The sequence below is a fragment of the Bactrocera dorsalis genome, chromosome 1 (assembly GCF_023373825.1).
Source record: "Bactrocera dorsalis isolate Fly_Bdor chromosome 1, ASM2337382v1, whole genome shotgun sequence".
NCBI classification, from domain to species: Eukaryota; Metazoa; Arthropoda; class Insecta; order Diptera; family Tephritidae; genus Bactrocera; species Bactrocera dorsalis.
The window spans coordinates 114,375,616-114,401,566 of NC_064303.1; the positions used below are offsets into that span (position 1 = coordinate 114,375,616).

The 25,951-nt window shown below is 37.8% G+C and overlaps 3 protein-coding genes across 7 annotated transcripts in view; all 3 read left to right on the forward strand.

The window, feature by feature from the left end:
- Positions 1 to 3,399: 3,399 nt before the first annotated feature.
- On the forward strand, positions 3,400 to 4,578 carry LOC105229381 (cilia- and flagella-associated protein 251). The gene has a single exon (XM_011209647.3). The coding sequence runs from the start codon at positions 3,580 to 3,582 to the stop codon at positions 4,333 to 4,335; it is 756 nt and encodes a 251-aa protein (XP_011207949.2). The 5' UTR covers positions 3,400 to 3,579; the 3' UTR covers positions 4,336 to 4,578.
- Positions 4,579 to 8,172: 3,594 nt separating this feature from the next.
- Positions 8,173 to 9,669, forward strand: LOC105229236 (WW domain-binding protein 4). Its single transcript, XM_011209368.4, has 4 exons — positions 8,173 to 8,258; positions 8,326 to 8,398; positions 8,456 to 9,180; positions 9,274 to 9,669. Coding segments are annotated over exons 1-4 (1,020 nt in total). The 5' UTR covers positions 8,173 to 8,256; the 3' UTR covers positions 9,494 to 9,669.
- Positions 9,670 to 16,148: 6,479 nt separating this feature from the next.
- The window catches only part of LOC105229237 (calmodulin-lysine N-methyltransferase), a 33,995-nt gene continuing 24,192 nt past the window's right edge, over positions 16,149 to 25,951 (forward strand). Inside the window, exons 1-2 of one of the 5 annotated variants that reach the window (XM_049460635.1) lie at positions 16,149 to 16,741; positions 21,187 to 21,364. The gene's annotated coding sequence lies outside the window, so the exon portion shown is untranslated. Of the gene's footprint in view, positions 16,742 to 16,846; positions 18,207 to 21,186; positions 21,365 to 25,951 lie in introns of those variants that run through there. The other 4 variants (XM_049460641.1, XM_011209371.4, XM_049460660.1 and 1 more) reach the window with 4 other exon arrangements.

Genomic DNA, 25,951 nt, shown 5'->3' on the forward strand with positions numbered 1-25,951 from the left:
TATATAGTTATATATTTATAAAGGCCTCCAACACTTTCATTTCAATATCAAATTTTAAAGAAAATTTTGTAGTTGATTTCAAAAATGATGCAAGTGTCTATCTGAAGTTAATGCTTCGTTAGTGGAACTTCTCCATACTTCTAACTACATAAAAATAAGCTGTAGATATCAAGAATGATTGGTTCTTCCTTATTCTCTTGAATAGTTATTTTTTCTTAAAGCTATTATAAATAAAACCATATTAACATCAGCTCTTTACTGTTAAAGCCACAAAAGTATAATAATGTAACATCAGCGCTCTACTGTAAAGTAACATACACGCACATGTAATGACGCTGACAATGTAGAAGTAAATTGCCTCTGTAAAATTTGCAAAAATAATTTTAAAAGATATTGAAGTTATTTAGATATTCTGCATGACAAAATATATATATTTTATTTAAGAGATTAGGCCGTCATAATTGAAATCTATCTATAAAATATTTGATTTCTTTTAACGTTGTTAAAACAAGTAAATGTCGCCGCTGGCAGTTTTACATTAAAAATACACAAATCCTACTATTCAAGCAGCTGTATGTACCAACAGCTCATATACATACACATATACATATATACACATGTGCGTATATGTGGAAAGCTGTTATAATCAAAAAACTTAATTTTGACTTCTGAGGTCTTAGTAGATTTATGAACATAAGAGAGACGCATTCTAAGTACAGTAATGATGATAAAATGAAATATTTAGTAATACAAAGGGGAGTTCCAACACATTTGAAATTTCTTGACTAAAGGATATATCCGTTTGAAACATCAGTTTTGTTTAATTTTCTTTTTTGAAAATAGCTAAAAATTTACTAGACTAAGCCTTATGAGTCGTGTTTTGTATAGTATGTTAAGCAAATTTGGGGTAGCTTCTAGAAATTTTATTCTGTTGGTATTTAACAGATTTCAGAATATAGTATCTCAACGCGAGCAATAATATTGGGTAGTCGAAAAAGTCTTTTCGTATTTCTAACCAAACTTCAACTTATTTTTTTTATGTACCATTTTGGTCGGACACTTTTTGCCATTTTTCCGCTAGAGTCATTATTCCATCTGTGTAAAACTCTCATCAGTTTAAATCGAAATTTCGAAATTTCCAGGCATCCAATTAGGAGTTATCCTTTCTTGGATTAATCTATCTTTGAACCAAAATAAATTCCATTGATAACAATTGTAAGAATGTTACTCTCTTTCTGCTATACTTTTTTACAAGACTATTGCACGAGCATATTTTCGCTTAAGACTGGAGATTTTCTATTTGTACACATACATACATACATACATGCATGCATAAGGCTAGTATGCATTGGCAAAATGGCTGGGTTAATATTTGATCATATAAAATTCAGTATATAATTTTTATTTGCATAAGTAAATTGGTATGTGCGCTTGTACTCGCCTGTTCGTTCATTTATATATGCACGTCAACTCGTTTTCCTTATTGGCTCTGATAAATTTTGTATTTTACAATCGATTAAAGCATGCAGCTTACCGCAGACCCAGTGAGTCTATGCAACATATAACGGTGCATACATGTATACTTACATAAAATATCTCCAATACATGTATGCACGCGTTTATTATGGTTTTAATCTTCAAACACCCTCAGGGTGGAGATTAAAAAATTAATTTGATTTCATATGCACCGACTGTTCGATTGCCGATCGCGTTGGTTGGGGAAACTATGCAAAGATTTTAGACAGTTCCGGTGCCGGGATACGATTAAGGCCTGCAAGGAAGCCATGTGAGCAGTGAATGCTTATATTTAGCACGCACAACCTCTACGTATATAGTACATACATACTTTGATATATGAGTGTTGGCGAATTATTTATTATTACGTTCGGATTCCAAATAATAGGTACCGTACACACACATACACCTACACACAGGCATATTATTCTGCATAAGCCAGCGAGAAGTATTAATACATACATTATATTACATAGATTCATGCACAAATATGCATATGTATGTATACATGTATGTATGAATATGAGCGAATTTATACGAAAAACTGATAATCAACAAAATGGCCGAATGGCCTCCCATATGTCAATATGTATGAGCGCGACACCAATTTGATAACGCTGACTGCCTCTTTATCCAACTACCTAGCCGACAGACGGATGACTGACTGCCACTGTTCGGTGGAATTGTCGACTGTGGCAGCAATGGAACAATCAGCAAATGGGGATTATTACCCTTTTACATTTGCAAGTATATACATATATTCACACACGTGATGCGTTAGTATGAGAGTGATGTGGATTTGCGCCTGTGTATTCAATAGCATTCAGTTTGAAGTATATGTGTATGTATGTGTAGCAATGTATGTACATGTGTTTTGCAGTCAACGCAACATAAATCCCATCAAAGGCCAATTTGTATTCTCACCTCAGACAAAGTGCAACGCCACGACTCTCGTAGCAGCAGCTGAACACAAACCGCCAAGCGACACACAACTGAACGACATTCGATGCCGTTGACAATGGCAGATGCCAAAAACAATGGGTTTGACTGTTTAACTGGTGCACTAGTGCGAATCCAGCTTACAGCTCACGCTCATACTATTCGGTATTTGCTGCTCATTATTTCACTACTTTCCCCGCAGCCTTTCTCCTATCGCTACTACCACCGGTCGACTTGCGAACACACCGCATTTCGGTTGTTTTGTCTGGCTTATATTTGCACTTTGTGACATGTAGAAGCCAGCGCGTGGGCTTAAGCCAAATAAGTCTAGTCTTAAAGAACGAGCGCTGGCAGTAAAGGATCATCTTTGAGTTGTTCTTATCGGTATTCTTGAGAAGGGGGTGTAGACATGAATGAGACACTGCGAAAAGACGCACAGCAAGCGACAATTGTTTGAGTATCAATTTGTGGGTTAATTGAAATCCTGTTTGCTCGTAATGAGATAGTGGCAAAGCTACAAGTCGTCAATATATTTTGTATGAGATCCTTTGAAATGGCTTCTTAGCGCAGCGCATGCTTCATATTCTCACATAAGTAGACCATAAGACCACATAATGCATGCTAACTAAGTAGGTACAGTAAAGAATCCTCTTTTTGTCGTTGAAGATTCTATGCAAATAGGAAATATACAATAAATATACATTCTTTTATAATAATTTCGTGCCAATAGGCGAGTGCCCTGTGGAAAAATCGAAGAAGCTGCTTCATAGAGCTGTAACGCTTGTGATAAAGCAGCAAAAACTTCCTCTTCTTTAGAGTTGGTATTACGTTGACATAAACCACGCTGGGCACCGAAGCATGAAGTTTTGCGTCATTCGATCGAAAAGCAAAACCGCAGTGCCATTACACCGCGAAAAAATCAATGCAAGTGGAGAGAATAACGGTATAATGTGCAAAACATAAGTTGGTATGCCTTAAATCTCTTGAAAAAACAAATTTCTCAAAGTGTATTAAACGCAATCCATTCACCTATTACCTAACTGGTTCACTTTTTGTTGGACGGTGAATTTTACTATAAAACTGCCGGAAAATATTGTCGGATTGGCAATACATATCACACTGAGAATGCGTCGTCACTTGAAAGTGTTTCTGCTGCTCGCACTCTTGGTCACTTATGTGACGGCGAAGAAGAAGGAGGAGAAAGAAGAGTCTTCCGAAGAGGAAGAAGAAGAGGGCGAGAAGTATCATAAGGAGGAGTACAAGGAGAAGAAGCATAAAGGAGACAAGGGTCATAAGGAGCATAAGGAATGGGAGGAGGATGAGAAGAAACACCACGAGGAGGAGGACCACGAACACAAATATGGGAATAAGGGTGGGAAGAAGAAGAAATACTACGATGAAGAGGAGGAATATGGTGAAAAGAAGGAGCATGGGGCGCATAAGAAGGGCGGTAAGCATCACCATAAGAAAAAACATAAGAAGGGCCACAAAGAATTGGAGTACCATAAGAAATTCAATAAGGACGAGTATAAGAAAGAAAAGAAATTCTACGATGATGAACATAAAGCGGGACATCATAAGAAACACGGTAAGGATCACAAGCATGATTTAGAGGAGGAGGGTGGTCACAAGAAGGGTGAACACTATGAAGCCGGTAAAAAGAAGGAGCACAAGAAGCACAAAGAACACTATCAAAAGGGGCATAAAGATGAAGATGAGAAGAAGTACAAGAAGAAGCACAAACATGGTGAACATCACGAGGAGCACGAGGAGTATGGCAAAAAGGGCGAAAAGAAGTCCAAACACAAGGAGGGTCACAAAAAAGAAAGCAAGAAGGAGAAGGAAAAGAAGAGCAAAAAGGAGGAAGAGAGTAAGGATTGAACGAGCTAGAGTTTGACGATTCGATGCCAGCTCTAGTGCCTGAAAATAAAAGCGAGTATTTATGCACTTTATGTAGGAAACAGAAATTGTGATCAAACCAAGAGGTACCAAGCTGTTCTTCATTGACAGCTTCTGGCTCAGTTGTTTAATAAAATGACAATATTTCTAATAAAAATATAAAAATAAACTCTTTCTAAATGAAAATTTTATATTTGATTGTTAAGTTTCGTATTTGGTGAGAGTAAATTTTGAGTAATAATGATTAATCTTTGTTCCAGTACCTTCCTTACTTTAAAGGCGAATTAAATGGATAAAATTTCGAATTTCGTATGAAAATTTATATGCAACAATCTCAGTGTTTTATATTCAATATAATATATAATTACTTACCCAAACCCTCTTCTTATCTAAGCGGTTTTAAAAAGTGCTCGCAAGAACTGCTCAATGAAAGTTTAGAGGAGGAAAAATGCAACAGCGTGTAAGGTCTGGTATAAGGCAGAGTGCATATTAGTACTCATTTAAATGTGTGTTTGTATGTACAGCAGCCGATAGATATTCATGGAAATGCCCAGCTAAAGAGCTGTAGTCTGCGCCATTGATGCAAGATGGACATAATAAGTGCACTAAATGCAGTTACGTACAGTTATGTGGATGCATACACAGACAAAATGTACGTCCAGCTTTCCCGAGCCATATTGCTGCACCGAAGGCACTGACGTCCCTCTAGAAATCACAATATGCATTCATGCACACTTGTGTGCTTGAATGTGTGTGATTGTAATGCCTCTAATATACATATGCATGTGTTGCATAATATGTATTTATATGTATGTATATATGGTTTCGGACAAACATACGTACCCTACTTACATATACATATGCAGATATTCATATGAAGTTTACCTCACTTTTTCCTGCTGAAGGCTATTGTTTGTTGTTGTTAATGATGTTCTTACTCGCTTTGTAATTACCTTTGTATTTGTTATTCGCTGGCGCATACATGCACATACGTGTAAGTAGCTCAAGCATTTCTGCAGCATTTAGCTGATTTGTCGCCTGCTTTCCTGTTGTCTGGCGCTGTTGTTGTGGTTAATGTCCTGTTGTGCGCCGCCCGCTGGGTAGATGTGGTTGGCTGGCAATGGTGCCCGCGTGTGTGCCATTGTGGCAATGGTATGATGTATATGGTATGCATGTACATATGTATGTACGATAATGCGGATATAGCTGGAAAATTACTCTACAAACATACATATTAGTGTCGTTTAATAAATACATTGTTTTTATTGCTTTTTCCGATTAACAGTTATTTAAATTCGGTAATACTACACAGAATACAATAATGTTAGATAATTTTAACCTACGCTGAGAAATTAGTTTCAATTTAATAAAGCAAATCGATATAGAAATCAGCAGAAATTAAAGAAGCCTCCGGTTGTTGTTGTTGCTGTAGCAGGAGAAACTTTCCTGAAATCATTTTGAGAAATGGTGCTGAGTTGACAGTCCTGCCCGGATGATAATCCGGGTCCGTTCCATTTACGTAGGCCCGACTGTCATAGAAAACTTTGAATTAAAGAAGCCTCGAAATTGTCAGTAGAAACAAAGTGATTATTTCAGAACTCAGGCAACGCCTTCAATGAAACCTAACCTACATTTTTTCTACTGTATTAATTAGAGAATTGCCATTGCAATATAGCACAAAGTGCACGGCATTTGTATCTTATAAGTATGTGGTTGTATGTACAAACAAAGTCCCAAAAACCTTTGACCTCTCACTATGTTTTGTATGACATTTATCAAACCAAAAAATCCAGGTACGTTTTAACCACCTGATTGACAGACACCCAAACCGGCAATCTGCTAATCTCAGCTCTACAGCAACTCGCTGAATCCTCCATGCTAGCATCCAACATGACCTCCGGGCCAGGCAGTGCCAGCTGCTCCGATTGTCGCCTTTGCCTCCCAATTTGGGGATTAAATACAGCTGTATCCCCTTCAGTGGGAGGACAGGTTGGTCTTTTGACATGCAGTCAATCCGCTGACGGCTTTCCTCCCCCTATCGGATTCGCATTTATAATTATTATCCACGTTGCTGTTCTGGCTGTGCAGAGCTTTTAGCCGCCACAAGTACAGTTACTATGGGTGGCTTTTTGAAGTAGGTGCGATTAAACTAAAATTACAAAAAAAAAAAATAAAATACATTTTAAGTAGAAAAAGATTTAATGCATACTGAACATGGAAGGAGATTAATATTAAGTTAAGTTAAGCTTTTTGTAAGTATTTGGCGTCTCTAATAACGTAAATGGAAATTATGCTAGCGGTCATTGTCGACAGTTCTTGGGAAGGCTATTTCCAAAACAGGGGTAAAAAAAAACGTATTTTGTGTCTAAAATACTAATTTTATCTTTTTGATAATTAATTATCTCATTTTGTCAGCCAAACGGAGTGGAACGATTCCACGCTGGAAAGGCTGCTGGAGGACAGTACCATTCAGTGATACACTGATGGCTCAAAAACACCGGAAGGTATTGGGGCAGGTATTGCGGGACCGCGTACTAAGCTGTCCATACCAATGGGACGCTTCCCAGGCTGAAGTTTTTGCCATAATCAGTCCGCTGAAGTCAACCTCAGCCGCAACCATCCAACCAGCGTATAGCTATTCTCAGTGATAGTCAAGCGGCACTAAAGGCGATCTCATCATATGAGACCAAATCGCTTTTAGTCGTTTTAGGCGAGGAATGCACAGACCGCCTGTCCTTGTGCAACCTGGTGCACCTAATTTGGGTGCCAGGGCACAAGGAAGTAGAAGGAAACGAGAATGCCGACGAACGGCACCGCGCGGCAGCAGCGTCCAAGGTGATGGGACCAGAACCATACATAGCGGTCGGATCCCACACTTTTAAGGAGCTGCTCCGCACGGAGGAGAGTGTGGAGAGAGAACGGGCATTGGCAACAGGCAGCAAGTACGCGCCACGCCAAGCTGTTGGGTACAATCTCTCCAGGTTCAAGGAACTAATTCGCCTCCCGCGGGACAAATTCCGTCTCCTCGTCGCGATCTACACAGGGCCACCCGCTGCAGGAAACACCTGCCAACATGAGCTACTAACTCCGGTGGTGGTTCTGCGACCAACAGGAAACCCCAGCACCCTCCAGCACACAGCAATTACAATACACCGGCGAACTCCTGGAACTATTCAGGCTGCTGGGACTCTGGGAAGACATGTGATACAGGAGGAGAGGGCACAATAGACGAGTCGCGGTGCCACTCTTAATATTTGTACTCTTAATATTTGGCGTTCGTTATTTTTTAGTGTCCGTTAAATGAAATTATGATTATTATCCAGGTGTGTAGAGGTAAAAATGATTGATAGGAACAGGTTATCACAAAAACCATCCGGGCCGGGAAAGTCCCCACCAGGGGGGCCCTAAAGCGTTCACAAAAAAATGTACAATGTGCCTTATTTGTCCGATTACTTGGCGGAGAATTTCCAGAAAAAGAAGATTCAAAAATTTGCACTAAAATTTCACTATTTTTTTACATTTTTCACTTTTAAATAAATTTCCTAAATTTATTATAAAAAAATCACTTTTTTGGCACAAATTTTACTAGGCCCTAATAATGTTTTGTAGTAGGTATATACTAATTTTGTCTCTTTTGTAATTAATTTTTTTTATAAATAAAAAAAAAAAAATTAAAAAATATAATAACAATTTTTAGGCAATTAATATTTCTTTGTATGTTATCTTGATAAATTTGTCTACCCGCCGTTAATATAGCCAAGTTAAACACCATTTTTGTATCGAAAAGCTATTACAATTTTTGAACTGCCATATCAGCATGCTCAGCTGTCTTGGTTTTGACAATTTCTACAGTGTCCAGCGCATTTTGTTTACAAACAATTTTATTATTGATAATTTATAAAAATGTAATTAAAAATGATATTTATTTCATCTAACAATAATTTAAAATAAATTAATTCTGTTTCTTCATAGGGCGGACTATTGGAAGTCGAATGAGCGTAAATACTGCGACTTTTGCAAATGCTGGATAAGCGACAATAAAGCGGTTAGTAAGAATTTTTGCATTAAACCATTCATTTTACATTCATGTACTTAATTTTAGAGCATTGCTTTCCACGAAAGTGGGAAGCGACACAAAATGAACGTCGCCAAGCGCATTACGGACATTAGTCGGAATAGCGAGAAGGCCGAAAGGGAGAAGCAGAAGATGGATGCAGAGATCCGAAAAATGGAGGAAGCGGCAATGCGTTCATATGCGCAGGATATACATGCAAGCGGAGATTTTACAGCGCGAAGCATAAACGCCGTGCTGGATGCAAGCGTGGGCACTGTGACCGCTTCTACATCAACATCAGCTAAGGTCCGAGCAAAACAAGTGGATCCCGTAAGACTTCCCGGCAATTCTGATGACGAAGACGATGAGGGAAGAACTGTTAGGGTACAAAAAGTGTTGCCGGAGAGTGTACCGAATGCATCGCTTTGGGTTGAGGGTATTTCTGATGAGGGATATACATACTATTGGAATGTGAAAACAAACGAATCCGTATGGGAAGCACCTAAAGAAGGCTATCTCTCCTATGCCGAGTATCAGCGTATAAATGAATTGGCTGTGAAAAAGCAAGAATTGGAAGATGCAAGTGAGGCGAAAAAGTTTCGGGAGAATGTTAATGAGGAAGTTGCCCGTTATAATCGAGAACGTTTGAAAATGTTCAGAAAGCCAGAAACTCCACAAGAAGCTCAAAAGCGACGTGAAGAAAAACAGGCTTATAAAACAGAGGAGGAAGCCAGCGCTCAAACGATTGGTGAATGGCAAGTGGTGGAACAAAAGTAAGTTCATAAATCAAGAAATAAGACCCTGAAAAAATGTTGATTTCGCTATTCAGAGTTAAACTTGTTGACAATAAACTTATATCTTTACAGGCCACCTCCTGTACCTATAGATTTGGAGCTACCCAAAGTAGATAACTTTTATATTCCACCGGTGGTGTCCAATGTACCATCGGAGCCACCAGTAAAGCGCTTCAAAGAGAAGGTCATTGAAACTTTGGATCCAACAACTGTAAATGACGTGCCAACTTCTTTCAAAAAACGAAAATTCGCGGCAAAAGCCAACCAACGTCAACGGCTCGACGTCGATTAACTCTTCCTTATTTTTATTTTAATTACAATCCATTAGTTTGTTTTAATTAATTAAGAAATATAAAATTCTATTGACTTGTATCCGTAAATTGTGTGTCGAACATGCATTTCGACGTCAAATAATCTAACTGTAGGCGTAATTGTTTACCGATTATTAAAATCAACATATGCAACACATCAGACCCATTTATTTGCTTGTAAATAACGTAATTATCGTCAGCGTCTGGTGAATCATGAGTTGTATCCTCTGCAGGCGGCTGTAATTGTTTGGTTTTTGAATACATAATATATTTTCAGGTTCATGTGTGTACATATGTATGCAGCTATGCAAATACACACATAATTTTATGGGATGTGATTTTTATAACAGTAATGCAAACATACGTACATACTTTTGTAAATTTAAAAAGGTGAAAATATTTCCCATGTCTTTATTAATGGGAGAGTGGAGCAAAACAATTCACCGGTGCTCTCCAATCGAGACTACTTTAAAAACATAATTCAGAAGCGATTACAACTTTATCTCTAAAATATCAATGATATATGCAAAACTATATAAGACAATTGTCGCAACCACAGCCAATCGCAGTTTCAAATTAGTCAGCAAATGGAGATTTATGTATTCATAGGTGTAAGCATATATAAGCTTGTCAATATTCTTTTAATGATAATCCATTTTTTTCATTTCAAATCAGAAAACGTTGTCTTTTCCCGGAAAATTGTATGCGCACGTGCGTCCCACATCCATCCGTCCATTTTGGTAAACACATTTCAAACACCCACCTGCTGCCCAGAAAGTTGATCAAAACAAATATCGATATCTGCATTAAAGCTGAAAGATCTTTTCGTGACTGATCTGCTTCCGAATAATTGTCTATTCTTTCGTGTTGTGAATTCGGACTACATCAAATGTACGCTGGAATATCAAAGATACGGTCCACACATACATACATACATATGTACAAATGAATGCACATGTGTACCCGGATATTTAATAACACCACCGTTAAGTGTTTTGTTGTAATATTTAGTTGTAACATTTGCCAAAGGTGTATTATGTATGTATGTATATATGTGTGTTTGTACTTCCAACATACAACATTGCGACTATGATGTAATAATATGTGCACAGAAGTCCAAAAATAGATTCGTTTAAATTTCAAACTTTTATTACTCGTACATAATTATGTCTACAGGTTTGTTTATATACATACATTTGTATGTTTGCATGTGTGCCTTGGGTCTTAACAACTTGCTGCTATCAGCTAGTGTCACTAAATTCTTTCCACACCTTCGTTTATCTCGTTCGGGATATGTTAGCCGCCTTTTATGTGCCTAAGTATTAATTAAAATTTATTGTTTATTATTTGTAAGCTCTTATCTAATCAAGAACTTTGCTCTTCTCACTGAGCAAAATGCCCACAACATTCCAAGCGAATCTCGCTTGTGTACCACATGTGACTATGTCTATCTACGTATGTACATATGTATGTATGTATGTGGGGGTATCTGCTCGGTGGCAAAGTACAATTTTTAAATTAAAAACGCGCTTAACATATTTTACGTTATCACGAATATTTTTATATATTTACATATAACGGGTGATTTTTTTGAGGTTAGGATTTTCATGCATTAGTATTTGACAGATCACGTGGGATTTCAGACATGGTGTCAAAGAGAAAGATGCTCAGTATGCTTTGACATTTCATCATGAATAGACTTACTAACGAGCAACGCTTGCAAATCATTGAATTTTATTACCAAAATCAGTGTTCGGTTCGAAATGTGTTTCGCGCTTTACGTCCGATTTAAATTTTGTTCAGCGATGAGGCTCATTTCTGGTTGAATGGCTACGTAAATAAGCAAAATTGCCGCATTTGGGGTGAAGAGCAACCAGAAGCCGTTCAAGAACTGCCCATGCATCCCGAAAAATGCACTGTTTGGTGTGGTTTGTACGCTGGTGGAATCATTGGACCGTATTTTTTCAAAGATGCTGTTGGACGCAACGTTACGGTGAATGGCGATCGCTATCGTTCGATGCTAACAAACTTTTTGTTGCCAAAAATGGAAGAACTGAACTTGGTTGACATGTGGTTTCAACAAGATGGCGCTACATGCCACACAGCTCGCGATTCTATGGCCATTTTGAGGGAAAACTTCGGACAACAATTCATCTCAAGAAATGGACCCGTAAGTTGGCCACCAAGATCATGCGATTTAACGCCTTTAGACTATTTTTTGTGGGGCTACGTCAAGTCTAAAGTCTACAGAAATAAGCCAGCAACTATTCCAGCTTTGGAAGACAACATTTCCGAAGAAATTCGGGCTATTCCGGCCGAAATGCTCGAAAAAGTTGCCCAAAATTGGACTTTCCGAATGGACCACCTAAGACGCAGCCGCGGTCAACATTTAAATGAAATTATCTTCAAAAAGTAAATGTAAAAAGTAAAATCACCCTTTACATATGTATAGAAGAATATATGCAAGTAAATTAAAATATTTTTAAGCACGAACGCTGCAAAATATTTTTATTGCCAGAAAAATCGCAGAGGCATGACGGTAAACAGGTCCAACGTTATGCTTTATCATCCGTGAAGTCATACGTTTGTATTACCATATAAGCACATACATATGTATGTACGCTCTTTAGTACTTTCATTACTTTCCGCCGATTAATGGAATACTCGATTTATGCTGTTGGTGAATAATTACCTATCCCCGCAAAACTAATACGGCTGTGTAAACTGACGTGAAGCAATACCAAAAGCTCCGTCAGGATCGGGAAGGCCCTCTCCGAACCGTTCGATACCAAACGAGGTTTCAGACAAAGTGACTCCCTTTCGCGTTCGACTTCTTCAATCTACTCTTGGAGAAAATAATTTGGGCTGCAGAGCTAAATAGAGAAGGTTTCATTTTCTATAATAGCTAATGGCGTTCGCCCATGATATTGATATTATTGACCCGGTTGTTAAGGCCGTTAGTTCTGTTTTCTCCAGAACGGATAAGGAAGCGAAGAAAATGGGTCTGGCAGTGAACAAGGGCAAGACGAAAGATCTCCTGTCATCACTCGCGACTTGGCTCCTACGTCCCTGCTGACAATCATAACTTCGAAGTCGTAGATAACTTCGTCCATCTTGGAACCAGTATTAACAGCAACAACAATGTCAGACTTGAAATCCAACGACTGGCGCGCTGTTGTAAACTCGGCTATAACCGCGTAAACGGTGCGAGAATAGTTGAACTGTTTGCTGGACTGGATCTGAGTCAATTCGTACCGGTGCATACCTCAGAGGTGTACACAGCTCTAAGGCAATATGTACGTAAGTGTGTCTGCACGCCAAAAAATAAGCGTGCCCATCCATACTACCTATGCACGAATACGTGTGTGTGTGTGCACATTCCAATACTAATTAAGTTCATTAGAAATTCCGAAACAAGTGAATGATTAATTTAGTCAGCCAAAGGCTGAAACGAAAATCGATGTGATTATCTCATTAAGATCACAGCTTGTGGTTTGCGGCGGGGGAGCACCCACCCGCGCGCCACTCCCGCAGTTTAGGCATGCAAATGACCGCAAATCGAGAAAATCGAGACAACGAAAAAATAAACACTCACAGCAAAAGTATAAGAGAATGAAACTAAAAGAAAATCGTCTTGAAAAAATGCGAAGTGCGAGCGGACCGCGGGTAAACAAGCTTATGGGCAGAAAGAAACATTGACGACCGACATCCAGACAGACTGGCAGACAGGCAGCTGGGCGCATACAAATTGCAAAAAGTAGCAACTACGATGGCAAATAGGTATATTTCTAAGTAGATTCGAGTCAGAAGAAGTTTGTTGCTGCGTCATGAAATGCAAAAAGGCGAAGAAGACGATGGGAGTGCAATAAAATTGCAAAGCAATACAAAATATTCCCCAAAATATATATATATGCGGCATTTTGTTGAGGTTCTTGGTCATATAAAAGTCTGGGTTGGTAGAAACGGCTGCCAACCTAATCCATTTTGATCTGATGGAAGTGGAATTATGGTGGATCTTCCAGAGATTAACGGTGTGGAATCAATGACAACCAATGCCTTTTCGAAGCGTTTTCGAAAAAGTTTACGGAACTCTTAAGTATATGTTTAATGTGTAGCATAAAGAAAAAAAAGTAAGGATATTGAATCATAAATATTTTGTACTTTATTTTGCATAGATATATTTGCACAATGCAGGGTTCATTGTATGGCATGCAGTCGCCACAAAATCAAAGGTCAAAGTTCGAAAATTTTAGGTTAAAGTTGAACTCCTCAAATTTACTCCTTTCTTAGCCGTAATTAATGAACGCTATGAACCATATATACAAACATACATATATACACATAATTCAATGAAAAGGCAAAATACTCCGTGGCTAAAGAGAACTGCTGGTGTTTCTTGTTTTTTTATTAAAGGGGTTTTCAGTAAGAGCACTATAAAAGCGGTTTGGGATATCAATGAAATTTTTTATTCCTGTTAAAGTACATTCATAAGAACTCTATGAGTTTGGTAAGGTTTATGAGCCGACGGCGTCATTGGTGGCGCTCTTATTGAAAACCCCGCTCTTAAAGTTAAGGCCATAATTCCGACTCGTTGTTGGATCGTATATCTTTCCATGAAAATGGCAAACCTTTTTGAAGAGAAATGTCAAAAGATCGGGAAAAAATATGGCGTCGTTTGCTGTCTCTCTCTCTCTACTTTAACTAGTGCCTATATTTATAGATTTTGTTAAATAAAACCATAGTGAGCCGATTTCTGCTGAAATATAAGGTAACTTTTATCAATTATAAACAAATTTCAGTTAACAAAGTAGTCGCAATCACTGAAATACTAAACTATAATAAGAGTTTTCTTCACATTCAAGCTCGCACATTGCTTAAAGAGATTTTTAGAGATGTTGCACGAAGGTCAAATGTAATTTTTACTAAAAACGACTCAAGATCAAATCACTTAAGGCTTTGGAAATATAAAAACAAATATATATATTTAGTCGCAAAGATAGATGTGTCATTAGGGCGTGCTCTAAGCTACTCGCACTTACTCATTATACTGAACAATTTATGCCATTGCTATTATTAATAATCATATACTCGTAAATATATACTTAAGTTGAGTCATCTCAGTACTTGGAAACTAACGGGTTTTTAGTCAATTTCGAAATAGCACGAATTGTTTTTTGATCTCCCCATTTTGCAATGTTTGCCAATTCTTTTATTTTAGCCAAAGGGATGAGTGCGTCAACATGTCTTACACTTGCGCTACAAATATAGCACACACATACACACACCCATACTAGTATGTATGCATGAGCGCAAACGTTGCGATATTTATGTGAACACATTTAATATTTAGTTGTAGTATTGTGGTACAAATGTTTATGGCATTTTAATTTATGATTTTTTTGCAGCTGTTGACGTTCTGAATTTCGCTGTGCTTCTTCTTCTTCTTGCTCTACGTCCTGTCTTTTTGTTATTGGTGCAATTTGTTGTAGCTAAGCGACATGATTTTTACGAAACATCTCACCTTGAAAATGTGTCGTAACATTTATGATTATTAAATGTTTTCCTAAAATCAGAGACATCTCTATTATAAATGACTGCTGGCAATATTAAATTTGCTTCATCTGCGAAGGTGTATTTGAAGACACACGTATTTCTGCACCTACATCACATAATATGTAAGAATTTCAGAAGAAATTTCGATTTTTGGATTGGAAGGCATTGAATTTTGTCATAAATGAAAGGTGCTGGAGTTTTGGATTTATACGATGGAGGGTTTCGAGATAATGGACAAGTGCCAGCGGCTGTGTTGTTGCTGTTGTAGCGGCAGAAAACATCCTTCAAGTAATTTGGAGCAATACTGCCGAGTTAACAGTCTGTGGCCAGCTAAAAATACGAGTCCGTTCCATTTACGTATACCCGACTGTCTTTGGAACGTATCCGTCGATCTAAGTGTTTATTGCATATCAAATAAATTCCTTTAAGTCATTATGTAATAAAAATAAGAAAATAATAAAATAAAAGAGTCTCTTACATTTTATTGCCATAAACATAAAATAAAAATTAAAGACAAAAAAAAAAAAAACAAAAAACGTTTACTAAACAATTAAAAAGCAATGATCCGCAGAAATGTAAATAAAAAACATTCTCTAATAAAAGAAAATTTCTCAATAATTAACACAGCAAGCGAACATATAAGCGCACACGTACATACACACACACTCACTCAAATCGGCCATTCATTTCGCTCAATTCACCCACGCGCTCCGACAGCTACGGCCGCTTTTACCGGCCAAGCGCCTCGTCTGTCCGACCCACTGGATTTTTATGAATGAAAAGCTACCAACGCTACAGTGGGACGAAGCGCCGAGTGCGGGTGAGCGACGTGGGAGCAATGTTCGCTCGCACTAGACGGCAGGCAATGGACGAGCTGAACTGGTCGTACGTAAAAGCGCTCGTGTAAACGAATGGCACGCATCCGGCGCAGAAAGACAGCGGCAATGGAGGAGAGGGTGCGCCAAAACACGTGTAGCCGCATTGCAGGCAACATCGAACATGTTGCGAGTCAAAGGGCGAAAGCGACAGGCAAGCAGTGTAACGCAAACATTGTAACGGTTAAAAAGCTTCGCAAAAATGGTAGCGATACACTGAATCGTCTGGCAGCCAACAAACAGTTCGTTGTGGAAGTTGCGGCGCTGTGGATGTGCGACCAGTAACGAAGCGCCACCTCGACGCGGCTCGGTCATTTACTATCTATTCGTTGGTGCTCGTTGGCTCATAAAATTTGGCGTACGCGTGCGACACGGCGGCCAAGTGCTCGAAAAGACACGGACAGAAAGAAGGGCAGTGACGACTTGTTTCTTCTGTTTAAACAAACAATTAGTCGAATACGTGAATGGGTGTGGGTCCTAAGTGCTGGGGAAAGTGCTGCTGAGTGAAAAAATCAGCAATTTTTAAAATAGAAAATTTATGTGACATTTTGTTTGCCGCTTAAAGTATTCAAACAGAACAGTGATGCACTTCTCTCAAAATCAAAAGAAAAAATTTCGAAAATTTTATGAAAAACATTGAAAAGTGATATAAATCTAATAAAGTGTACATTCATACAAGTATATATATATATATATTCTTAAAATTATATATTTATAAAAATTTTACGCTGACAAAAAGTCATTAATTAATCAATTAGTAAGTAATTGCGGCAAAAAGTGTTGGAGGCAACAAAGAGTCAGGTAAATACAGGATTAAATATGTTTTATATATATGTTTGAAATAAAAAAAAATTAAATATTTACATGATCTTGTGTGCATATTTTATTATGAAACTATTTGCCGTTCAAATTTATTTATTTTTAATGCGCACTTTTGTGTTGTATTATGACCGATTGAGGTCTTATACAAATAGTACTCGCCTTTGTATTGTGTATGAGAAAAATATTGGCCATAAAAAGCGCTTGTGAGCGGAGCAAAGGCCAATGGTGCGCGCAGTTCATTGCCAAAAGTTTGTTGTCATCACATTTTGGCCGCATTGGCGACATGCAAGAAACACAAAAAACGAGCGACCGCAGCGCTGCGGCGAACTGAAGTTGTCACGCGTGCAATTTCCTACAACAACAACAGTAACAATAATTTTTAAACCATTGGCACTGCCCACTTCCGCTTGACGTATTTGCATACACATACATTTCCTCATAGACCGGATGTGGATGTGTGTGTCGCCGCCGCCGACATAGCTCCACGTGCGCACTCGGCTATACACACGAATATACATTTGTCACTCGTACACATATCTAGCAGAATATAATGCGCCAGTCGACTGCAGTGTGACGCCTGCAATTTAGGACAATAAATACATTTTCTGCACCGCAGGAGTCAAGCACAGCCAAACACTGTGTCACGTGACGAGCAACGCTACCAAATGAGCAGATAAACTGCAGCACACACAGCAGCAACAAAAGTCAGAATGTGGAAAGTTGCCATTTTTGGCGGCAACTTAACATTGTAGCTTAACTAAATAAACAAAAACAATAACAAAATGAAAAAGACATGAAAAAAGAAAAAAAAATTGAATTAACCGCAGCATATTGACATGCTACACGTATACATACATACATAAGCATGTATGTGGCAACTTAGAAGCGCTCAGCGCAAGCAGTTGCTAGAGAAATACGTTGAAGAAGCCGGACAGCGGACGTCAGCGGTGCCGCAAGACGGGAAAAATCGTCTTGGCACAGAGGTCTGCATAAGCACAGTTAGATATACATACACACATACATGCTGCAGCTATTTTTGAGTATTGGCACTAGCAATGCAGCGCTGTGCTTTTTTTGCTTTCTAGCTGAGATCAGAAAAATAATATTTCACGCTAAATAAATTATTATTAAATCAACATTTTCATTTTGGCCACCAACATCACACCAACACTTCGTTGTACATGCAACATGGCGCACCGCCGGCCGTACCACCGCTTTTAAAGCGGCCACAGCTTTTGTGCAGAGGCAGTCGCTCGTTAAGCCGCGAACAATCAACAACCAACCGGTGTCGCCATCGACAGCCGACCGCCACCAGCCAACGGTCAACAGCAAAGCGACGTCGTTCATAACTTTCCTTTTTTGTTGCTTACGAGAATGGCCAAAAAAAAGTTTAATTAATTGCGAGCACGTTACAAATAAACTCGAAACCAGCAAGTGGCAAAGAGTACGTAAACACACACAAACATACTTATTTTGGAGAGCTTACACGCTTTTAAGTAAAGAAAATTAAAAACAGTGGGGCCAACAAGTGCGTTTTTTGGTTTGCGTATGCGTGTGTGTGTGTATGAACCGCTTACTTCAGAATCACGCACAAAACTGCGACCGATTATATCAACAAAAGCAATAACAATGCGGCACAACTTTTTAGCATCCCACATTGGGATTTACTGGAAACTGACCCGCTTGCAGCTTTGCACTGTGAGCTCACGTGAATGTATGAGTTTGTGCACGAGTTTTGCTTATTTTCATTGAAACGCTTTTAATTTATAAATTACATGCGTGTGTGTGTGTGTTTTAGAGTGAGCGATGTAAATTAAAATGAATCGCGGATGTGGAAAATTTTTCAATTGCATGCCGCGCTTGTTTGAGCACAAGCTGAGGGCGTTACATGGAGAGCGTCGAAATCCTTTGCTTTTTGTGGGCGTTTGAATGTGAACTCGAGTTGCTGATCACTTGCCCAGCATAATTTTGAAAAATGTGCACTGTGAAGAGCAGCATATATGCTGTCTATGGCTAAAGTGCTCATGTTTGAATTGCCAAAGTCAATAAAAAAGTTTGCGCTTCGCCACACGTGTTTTCCGATAAAGTTTCAGTGGCCAGTATTCCATGTAAAATTACTGACTTTATGGAATGCTTTTTACGTGAACTATTTGTATTTAATTTATTTCAGTTGAGTGCCTTGAATATCTCTCCGAAGTCTTCGTGGTTTTATAGCGAAAAAGTTTTTAATTTCATGTGTATGAAAGCCACATATTTTTCGAATAATTCGAATTTTTTAAAACTATTCTATTTCATAATGCAAACAGTCATGCAATCAATAAATAAATGGTCATTAAAACCGTATTAAGTTCATTTGTGGCGCGGAATTTATCGTACTGCCAATCAGTAAGCTCATTATTACGCAAAAGTTGCGTATACGCCCGGGAGCATATATTTGTTTGTATATGAGAGTGATTAATTTTCTGTCAATAAATTGTCGACAATTGTTCTTTAATGATGTTGTCGAACATAAACAAATGGAAATACGCGAATATATGAAATTACTCAAGGACGATTGATATGTCAACAAATTGGCTGTAAAAATGCCATATTCCACTTCGTTTTATTGAAAAATACTAATTACTCAATTGCCATGATGATTGTTTGTTTTCCTTGTAATTTGTTATTTTTCTGCGCTGACGCATGAATGAACTCCGTGCTCAAAAACCATTTGTGCATTTCAGTTGAGTTTACAGAAAATATATATCAAATAGTTTTTTACACCCTTAATAGATACCTTAAGTTTGCCACGAAGTTTGTTAAGCCCAGAAGGAGACATTGCAGACCCTATAAAGTATTATAATATAGATACATATGTTTTCGTGTTCCTGTTTGTACATATGTATGTATGTACACTATTTTTGGTTTGCAGGTTTCTTAGTTCAAAAAAATTATGAGTTCGTATATAAGAGATCGCAGAAGCCAGGGGCATCTATGCCCTCTAATAAGTTTAATGTATATATATCTCCTAAACCACTAAAGCCGCAACAACCAAATTCGTCCAGCATGAATAATAGAAAACCTCCTAACGATAGTGTGAAAATGGATGAAATCGGATGAAAACCCTGTTCGCTCTCTATATAGCAGTTTGGTTCAAAACTACTTAAAGAGCGCCCGAAACGTAAAAATTTCCCACCGGTATGGTATGACAAGACTTTATAGGAGCCGGGGTAAAAATTGGATGATGGCAGTGCAACGCCCACTTTTTGGTGAAATCCTATATCTCGGACCCGACTAACTGATTTCAGCAAAACTTGTGAAAATGAGCGAAATCGGACAATAACCACGCCTACTTCCCATATAGCACATTTTTAAATTTCACTTGATATATTTACTTTCTAGTACACAAATCGAGAAGCAATTAACAACGGAATTAAACTTTGAACGGATAATGCTTTCAGTGTATGCCACTTTATGACTAAAATTGTTCAAATCCAACAAAAACTGTTTAAGCCCCTAGGTACCTATAGTTGACTTTTGATCGAAAATGTCGGTCAATGTGTGATATATGTATATAACTGAAATTAAGGGATAATCTTTCTATTATAATAGTTTGTCTCCCTTTCTTACTTGTTTGCTATATACTATTATACATAGATATCGGCTTTATGTGCAATTGCCTAAAGGTAAATTATGATGAATGGCAACTGGCACATCGAGTGAACCTTCTGAAGGAGTATACATTGTAAATTACTTTCACTGGTTTCATTAACATGGCGCCGTTAATCAGCATGCAACCAGCACACTTATGCCACAAACCTTCTTAGATTAATATTCACGTTCTTTAACTAATTCTTTATTGCCTTCGTAATATTTATGGCATTCAGCATTGTCGCCGTCTAATTCCCGATTCACTACAAACCAAATGCAACTACTTCTCAGTTGTAGAAAATGTCATTAATTTGAAGGTTGCACAATGGTATTTTCAGTTAGATTTGAAGCGTTGCGTGCTAAGCAGTGAATTATTAACTGAGCAAAAGCAAAACTCAGACTTCCCTCCACATGTGCACAGGTATACACAAACTCGCAAGTTGAGCACCGCCGTCATTTCCCCCCACTTTGCACACTGTCACTTACCCTTTTCTATCATGTCGTAACTTTTTCTTGAGGCCACTTGATTTCGCTGTGATTGCAGAAACTCGAATAAATAATTTATTTATTTATGCAAAGGAATAAATGTGATTTCCAATCAAACCAAAAAACTAATGCAATAAGCCACTTGATATTCTGCTGCACATACACACATATGTATATAATTATAAGTATGTCTACTTTGGGAGTTGCAATGTTTTATATACAAACGTACATACATATGTATGTATGTATATTGCATGTGTCTATAGTCGAAAGTGTGTTTCAATGTTTGTGTGCTTAGTTGTTTTCAGGTCAAAGTAATCGATTCGACAAGAAAAACTGTCAGCCGTCAGTTCTGTTGAGGCATAGGAGTGACAGTCAACATCCTCAACTTGTCTATATGCCATACTCCGCTCATTTGTGAAATATTGAGCACCCCTGTCATTGCATTGTTGGTGGTGTGCAGTGATACTTGATTTCGAATAAAAGGTAGTGGGCATTCATGTGGGTTTTACACATTGTCATTTATGTGTGTGGCGTGAGAATATTATATATGTAATCCCAGAATTGGTGTCTACACCGATCTTGGCTTGATTCATCGAATGGATGATTGCGCAGGTTTTGAGGTGGCTCCAAATGACCTTTTTGTTGTGGCTGACAAGGATTTGTAGCAAATATGTAGAATTATTGAAATTATTCCATATCTTATACTCCTCTAGCCTAAATTACAGGTACTGGAAATATTTTTTCGAATGATAAAAGTTTTTTCACTTGACTCCTAGTTATTTTTTTTTTAATTTTCGGAGAAAAACTCAATATTCTTATTTAGTATGTATTAACTTGTTTTTGTTGTTTTAGTACAGGTATATATTTTATATATTGATTAGTCGAAAAAGTCTTTTCGTTTTTCTAATCACACTTCAACTGAATTTTGGTGGACAATAAATGCGAAAATACTTTTTCGACAACCCAATATTGACTTGCTTTTGTTATATTTACGTATATTTTACATATTTCTTTCTTTTTTTCGCTTTATCAAATTTTTATTTTGTTCTATTGAAGACTCTTTGGTTGCGTTCACATTTTTACTAACTTTCGTTCAATTCGGAAATTGTTACGCTTTTAACTAATTTGCCAACTTTTTATCGAAGGACAAGAACAAAACAGTTAAAATTTTGAATATGAAATTCGTAACTGTGTTACATACACAAAAGCTTATGCTTTTAATGGGAGCATGAAGCCATTTTGTGGTTGGCAAAACACAAACTTAGACAACTATTTGCTCTGACATCAGAAAAACTTTGCGGGCAACAAATGCCTGGAACTGTTTATGGAACACAATGAACAAGAAAATTAAGCTGTAATCAAATAAAGCGAAAACTACATAAGAAAGAAGACGCATAAAAACTACAATGAAATGCCTTAATAACGGTCCGAATACACAACGATAAACATCAAAGGAATATTACACGCACAAAAGTGGGCTTCTTACGGTATTCTGTAACTATGATTGGAGCAAAAAAGCCGCCTTAAAGTAACGACTGGTGTTATTCACAGAATTATTCATATACCTACATATACTCTCATGTATATAATAAGTGTTAGAGACTGAGTCATGAAATTAAAATGAGGAACTTAATTTTTAAAAATAAAGAATATTCAGAGTAGCGAAATTCTTGAAAAGGTTTCTTCTAGATTTTAAGATAAAGCATATTTAAAGCAAAATAATGAGTTGGACATTAAACGATTTTCGCTTACTGTTCCAAGTTCAATCAAAATGTGCATGGCTTCTTTCCAATAACTATAAAATAGTTTCACGCAATTCTCATGCTTTTCCATGCAGTTCGTCGCCATAACTATGCTTCTCACTAAGTGGACGAACATACGCTGAATTTGCATTTCCACTATGGTGGTGGAGAGGAAGAAAATAATAAATTGAGCGCATCTGCGAACCGAACGTGTTGAAGAGCAGCGGCCAGTTCGAGTACTTGCAGCAAGTAGTAATCTAAAAGAGTTTTTGCCACTTTCAAGCTTCGTCAATATGAATGATGATCACCAGTGGCTGCTGGAAACACTGCTGACATCGAGTTGGCAACACTCAACTCTTCTTTTTTAATTTATCCACACACCCGCATTCGTAATTTGCATCCATAATATTTTTTACTTTGACGCCCGGCATGTGGCACATGCCGTCATCTGTGCGGCTGTCAGTTCAACACAAAAATGCCATCAACATTTCAACGTTTTCCTTCCCGAGTTGCGCACACACTTACACCCACACACACACACACACACTTTTATTTACAGGATAAAGTTTGACATACTTTCACGTTGCTTATCATTTGTCAAATGCACTGCTGCTTACATGGATAAATAGTGATTCACAGTTACTTATTCACAGTTATTTATGAAAACGCACCGAGTTATACTGCTGCATGCTACTTATGTAACGGCATGCCGTAATATTCCGAACACGATGTGTCGAGAACGCGAAACTATCGTTTGTGGCGCTAACTTTTGAGAGTGGGATGAAGAATTTAAATCACCGCAGAAGCTGAGAAGTGCCATACTATAGGTTATGTGAAATAAACGAGCAGACCGAGGAAAGATGTATTTTCATCTCAACGCGTTCACTTTAAAAACTCAAGAACAAAGTGCCAGCGCTTACTTCGATAAAATTTTACTTTTCTCACAAAAACCTTATAAAATAACGTCAACAAACCAGTAAACCCAGCCGGCGCGAGAGCTTTGAAGATTTGAAAAAACGCGACTGCTTATCACTGTGATTGCTGACTGACAGACCGACTCTCTGGCAAGTAGTTGGAAACGTTGACAAACTGCTCGCATAACATACATACTTAAGCAAATGTACACACATGTCAACTTCACTTATGTGGATGCGTGTCCTCGGTTGGCATGTGCCGGCAAGATTTGTACAAATGAATGAGCAGCTGTGAATAAATGAATGGCTGGCTACTTAACTTTCTCCGCTATGTTGCGTTGCTGTGCAATGTGCTGTATATTTTGCACAGTTCATTCAGAAATGTAATATTTCATACCGTTATTCGTACACATATATGTAAGACCACAAGCCATAGCAACGTTCGTAGAACGGCAAATATGTACACAAACATACATAGGTGAATTGGTTGATGTGAACTATGCAGGCTTCTGAGTTATTATTCGCATTCTCAAATATTCCAACTGCTAATTCTACCGACGAAAGAACATGTTTATATGTATTTATGTGTGTAGACGTAATAAGCTTAACACTTACTATATGTATCACAAATAGGATCACAGGTGTAAATGCGTACGAATTCCCCTTAATGAGGAGAGGAGTCCTAAAATGAAATGCCGAAAACATGCAAAAAATTCAGTTTGAATTCAAAATTAATCTCAAAATATGTCAAAAATTGCAAACTTCTTATTTTTTGTAGCATTCAGATATTGGATGGTCGAAAAGGTCTTTTCGTCTTTCTAAACAAAAAAAAATAAACAATATGTACCATTTTGGTCGACCACTCTTTGATTTTTTTCCGCTAGAGACATTATTCCATCAGTGTAAAACCTTTGCGAAAGACTGTGGCAAGTAATTTTCACAGGTTTTCCTTGAAGCCCACTTTACTCTGTTAAAGGAGTTCTGCATTGACCGAAGCAAATGGTAGTCTGATGGTGCAAGGTCAGGGCTATATGGTGGATGCATCAAAACTTCCCAGACAAGCACTCCCAGTTTTTGCAGAGTCATCAAAGAAGTGTGTGGTCTTGGGTTGTCCTAATGGAAACCTTGGATTTGCGACCATTTGTTGAGCTTCATCACGCTTGGACCATGAACTTTTTCGCACACTATTGTCGTATTTGATCCACTTTTCGTCTCTTGTTACCATTCGCTTCAGAAATGGTTCGATTTCATTTCGTTTCAGCAAAGAATCGCAGATGTTAATTCAACCCATTAAATTTTTCACAGCCAGTTCATGTGGTACCCAAATAACGAGCATCTCTTTGTAGCCAGCCTTTTTTAATTAGTTCAAAACTGTCTGATGATGAATGTTAAGTTCCTTAGCGATGGCATGGCTGCTTATGTGATGGTCCTGGTCAATCTTTCACATGCTACAAGAACTAATACAACATCGTCCCCGTAAACTTCACTAATTTTATTGAGAGCTTGCGTGGCATTCTTCCCTTTGTTATACAAAAATTTCAAAATATAGCGAATTTCATCATTATTATCACTTATTTTTGAACAGCTGCGCTTTCAACATCCCTGAATTCAACTTGTTTTGTTAAATGAAAAAATCTAACCTTTCCAATACTATATGCTATGACACAATGTGATTGGTAGTACTGGAGATACGAGTACGACTGCAACGACATCTATTGACTTATATCTAGGCAACAAAGCCACTGTAGACCAGTGGTATACCTAGCTTGACCAAATATTAGCTACATATAATTGCAAGAATGAGAAGAAAAGAGGAAGAGAAGGCAGAGAACTTAACTCTATGCCACCATTATGAGAACACGCCCTAAACGGTACTGCTCTTGTACAACACTTATGAAAAGAATAAGCCTTTCATCTTTAGGAAAAAATGTCGAAATAAAAGTTGCAAAGACAATAGTTTGTATTGTCAAAAGTCGAAGGACAAGCAAGCAAAATGAGAAATTTTCAATCCATCAAATGTACTCATGTGGGCATATTCACTCGTGTGAAATATGCCCGGCACTTACTTGAAAATTAAAATTTTATTTGTGTAAAATTTCTACCAAATATACTATAGTATATGTGAGGATTTATGTGGAAGCGTGCCAGGCAGCAAATACACAAACAACGGTATTGAGAGGCAATTAAAATCACTTAAAAGCACTGCGCCGCATTTGTTTAGCTGGAGACTTCCAATCGATGAGTCAACGCAATGCAGGGGGTAACTAAAATATTCGTTACGTTTTATTAGTGTATGGAGAGATCAAATGATGAAACCAAGATAGGCGGCGTTCTCTCATTTAAGGGTACTTGGCAGGCTATGCGCACTTAAATGTATATATTTATATTATACAAAAATGTATACTTTCTAGTTT